At 60.9% G+C, this 4,344-nt stretch overlaps 1 protein-coding gene across 1 annotated transcript in view; it reads left to right on the top strand.

Moving 5' to 3' along the window:
• The first annotated feature begins 105 nt into the window (after positions 1 to 105).
• Positions 106 to 4,344, top strand: part of PALM (paralemmin) — a 25,648-nt gene continuing 21,409 nt past the window's right edge. Inside the window, exon 1 of the mRNA XM_045300030.1 lies at positions 106 to 254. Within this exon, the coding sequence (XP_045155965.1) occupies positions 106 to 254 (149 nt within the window). The remainder of the gene's footprint in view (positions 255 to 4,344) is intronic.

Here is a 4,344-nt window from a genome sequence, read left to right as displayed (position 1 = left end):
GGAGGCTGCGATGGGGTCCTGACCCCGCTGAGGCCAGGCCCTGCCGCCGGAGGTGGTCCCTGGCACCGCTGGGGGAATCTCTTCAGGCCTGCCGTATCTGGGGGGATGGGTGTACCGACACCCCCCACCCTGCGTCTTCCAGCGGGGAAGTTTGACCCCTTCCAGGACAGAGGGTTCCCGAGAAGGGACACATGCGAGGTAGCAGAAAGGGCAGCAGCCCGCGGCCCAGCCCCGGCGGCAGCCTGCTCCGTGAGGTGAGGGAGCCTGGCAGCTGGCCAGGCACGGGGCAGGTGCCCAAGGGTTATACCTAGTCTGTGTCGTACAGGCCCGCCCCTCGCCCTTACCCCTCACTCCCACAGGTGGGCACCGTGAGGTGGTGGGGTGCGTGGGCTTCAGGAGCGGAAACATCACATGTACGGGCGCCTTGGATGCCCCACTGTGTGTCCCAGCAAACGGCTGCAAGCCAGGGGGGTCCAGGGCTGCCCCACCAGCCCTGACCCAAGCCAGTCAGGCCGTCACCCAGGTCAGCCATGGAGGGGATTGGGGTGGGGTGGGGCTGCCCTTCCCACTGGGTGGATTTTCCAAGCCAACAGCTCCCTCCAAGGATTCAGCCATCACCGCCACACCCCTGGCGGTGGGAGCCGCCCGCTCCCAGGCACAGCGACAGCCGTGGCCTCTGCCTTTGAAAACCAGACAAAGACTTGCTGCCTGCCCCCCCCCTCCACCCCGCCCCGGGAGCCCCGCCAGGGGCTCAGGGGAGCCAGGGTCTGGACTTGCCGCCCCACGTTCCCAGCTTGTTTATCTGCCTGCAGCCCCAAGGGGCTGCCGGGCCTCCGCCCGCCTGTGTGGAGGTGTGGCCCAGGAGGGCTGTCCTGAAGGGGTGCATGGTGTGTGGGGGGGCACTCTGGCCCCATCAGCAGAGGAGTGGGGGCTCCTCCAGTTATCCCTTCTTTTCCTGCCTCTGCCCCACCTCTGTTTCTTTGCCGCTGGAGTTGCTAGAGCCCAGAGAAGGGGCTCAGCTCCCATGGACTCGGTGATAGGTCAGCTATTTGCCAATGCACTCTTCCCGCCACCCCCCTCCCGTCACTTGAGGATTTTCTGGGTGCAAATGCAGGCTTCACCAGGGGGAGGTACCCGTCAGGGCTGTCCACCGCCCATCTCCACGAGGCCAAAGCAAACTTCAGGCACTGAGGCCACAGCCCCTACAGGCTAGGCAGTCCCCTCTTCACCTGTCCATGGGCTCACCTTGCCCATCAAAGCCGGTGAGGGGCTGAGGTTCATGGAAGCCATGCTGGACTGTTCCTTTGAAAGGGGATTTCAGGAGGGAAAAAGAGGACTGAGTGAGGGGGCCGGGACACAGTAGATGCTGCCAACTTGGGCTGAGGCTAGGGTGGGTGGGGGCGCCGAGCTGGGCTGGAACCTCAGCCCCAGGGGGTAAAATAACAACACCCTGGCATGGAATATTCTCAGGAGTCCAGGCCCTGGTCCCTCCCTGGGAGCGGGGAGGAAGGTATCGATGGTGGGCTCAGCCTCTGTCCTGCAAACGCTGAAGGGGAAGGTCTCCACTGGGTGCTAACTGGTCCTTCACGCCTTTTTCCACGTGCGCCAATCTCTCCTGTTAATGAGAGGCTGAGCTGCCTGCCTCCGGTGAAAAGGCAATAGTTTCTGGTGCTAATTGGACTTAATAACAAGCTTTTCTTTCTATTGTATTTTTAATTTTTATTTTTCACCCTAGCATCTGTGGCAGGGGACAGCTGGTTTTTCCAGTCTTGGTAACAAATGCAACTGCTTCCTTTAAAAAAGACAGGGCCTTTGATTTAAACAGGGATTTCAAGAGAAGTGATGTGCAGGTCACATGCATGGAGGAGAAACCAGGCCTGGTTCCTTCATCAGCCACGTTTCCTGGGTGCCGGCCGGCCTTCTTCCCAGCCTGGCCTGGATGCTTTAACCAGGGGCCCTGTGATGCAGGCACACTGAGCACCAGAGAGGGCAGGACATACATGGGGCCACACGACTGGACAGGGACCCTCTGAGCTGCCAAACAAGAGCAACAGCGTGGGGTGGGGCTGGGTGGGGCAGTCTTGCCACTTCCTGTGTCCAAGGGACCTGAGGGCCCCTGAGTATCCTGGCTTGGGTTTCTAGACTAGCTTGTTCACTGGCCACATTGCAGGTGGCCTCACCAATGGATGGGTCCCCCCCACCAGGCCACCTGCCGTTGTGTCTGGGGGACAGAAAAGGAGTCTGGACCCCGTGAGACCCTGGGTGTAGAACTCTCCTATGAACCTCACTTTTCTCTTCTGCAGAGTGGGAACTTTGCCCCAGCCCCTTCCAGGCTGGGGCGGGCCAGGGTAGAGGCCAGTTCTCTGGAGCTGGGGGAGCCCACCCTCCCGGATCTCAGATTCTGAAGCTGGTCTTTAAACACATCATATGTGCCTCTTCTGAGTCTGGGCCCCACTTGCTCCCCTATCAACCTAAGGAATTTAGCTCTTTCAGAGAGGGCCAGGACCCTCCCTAGTGACCAGCCCAGCCCGGGGCAGGGTTTCAGAGAGGGGCCCCTAAGGGGTCTTCCTTACAGGGCGGGGGAGGTTTCCCAGCCTGGTCCATCTTGGGCCTTTTCTGCAAAGGCTACTTCAGGGTTTTCCTAGCTGGCAGAAAGGCAGCACACCCACTGGACAGACTGGGAGGTACAACGGCTCTGCTGCAGGGCCTCCAAATGGGGGGACGGCAAGCTTTCAGGTTTGTGCACTTGGGCCAGACAGACACTGCCGAGCCTGAAGACCAGGCTGAGGAGCCATGGGGCGGAGCCCAGAAGGGTGGAGGCTGGTGGAGGCTCTGGAAGCGGAGGGGTGAGACCAGGGAGGAGCTAACCGGAACTCAGCTTGACAAAGATGCTGGACCCTGAAGGGGCAGGCCAGCTGTCTGTGGGCTGCAGAACTAGTGGTGGTCAGAGCTACCCACAGTGGGGGGCCGGGAGGGACTCCCAGGAAGACGAGAAGGGGGAGGGACGTGCCCCCCAGACCGTCTGGGGCCTTTTTCTAATTCCGAACATGGTGCGCTCTGGGTTGGCCCTCACCTGTGGCCAAACCCCATCCCGCTCTGGTGTCATGCCACGGCGGGCAGGACAGGTAGGAAGTGGTTCTGCGTTTCTGCCATCCGCTGGGCTGGTTGCCCTGCCGATTCTGCCAGCAGCCGAGAAGGGGGCTCCGGAAGGCTGCTCTCAGATGTTTGTTTTCATTTTGCTCTTTGAGGTTTTTTCCTTTCCTTTCCATTGTGATTTGGGGAAAGCCCTCTAACATGGAAGCCAGGCTCTGCTGTAGCTCGGCATGCTCTCCTGAGGCTGTGTCTGTTCCAAGGAGGGGAGCCCCAGGCAGGTGGCCACGCAGCCCTGTGACAGGAGGCAGCTGAGGTTAGGGGACCTGGGGGCAAACAGAACCCCCATCCCCCAGTAAGGATGTAGCGTGTGGTGGGTGGGGCTCGTCGGGGGCTGGCAAGACCCTAAGTGACTGAAGGACCCCTGGAGCACAGAATGAGCACCTGCTGGGGACCAGGCAGTGGGTGGCGGTGTGGGTGGCGGTGCAGAGAGAGGGTGGACATAGCCAACCAGGCCTCTCCCTGGGAAGACAAGACACAATCGGTGCTGGACAGTGTGGGTGAGGTTGGGAGGGAGGTAGTGGGGCTGGCTGGGGTGGAAAGATTCCAAGAGGGAGGTCTGAGGAGGCTGGAGAGGGGCCAGAGGGTCCAACACAGGGTATCAGGGACAATTCCCTGGGCAGGGGCCAGCACCAGGGGAAAAGCAGCCAGGTGTGGCTGGTGGGAGGAAGCAGAGTTCTCTTCAGCCCCCACCCCCCACCAGGCTAGCTTTCTGGCCCAGGGCAGGGTCCAGCTCTGCCCCCCACCCCCCATCCCAGGTTAATAGGCAACAGATTTGCTCCCCTGGGGCTGACTTTGGTCTCCCCCAAGGAAAGGAGGTCTCCAAAGTGTTATCTGTCTAGAATCTTCTAGAATTCCATGCCTGCTCCCTTCCCCGGAGAGGGCAAGGCAGAGGAAGCCTCCCTGGTTGGGGAGGAGCCCCAGATAGCTTCCTGGAAGAGGTGGCTGGGCGGGCGGCATTGATTCTGGAAGTGGAGGAGGCCCAGGGAAGAGGGGAGGGTCTGAGTTGGGGGCTAAGAGATTTCCACCAAGGGTAACACCAAGGGAGTCAAAGAGAGCTTGTATGGGCCGAGGGAGAGGCTGGACTTGGGGGACACCAAGTTTCCATGGACTGGGGACCCCCCTCCAAGGTCCCACAGGTGGAATGGGATTCCCCCTTTTTAATCCCCTGCCCGTGGGGGAAGGGCCCGCTTG

Source organism: Echinops telfairi, unplaced genomic scaffold, assembly GCF_000313985.2.
Source record: "Echinops telfairi isolate 266 unplaced genomic scaffold, ASM31398v2 ScPeMD7_7459;HRSCAF=8497, whole genome shotgun sequence".
Lineage (NCBI taxonomy): Eukaryota > Metazoa > Chordata > Mammalia > Afrosoricida > Tenrecidae > Echinops > Echinops telfairi.
Note: the sequence above shows the minus strand (reverse complement) of the source record. Positions and strands in the feature narration are given on the sequence as shown.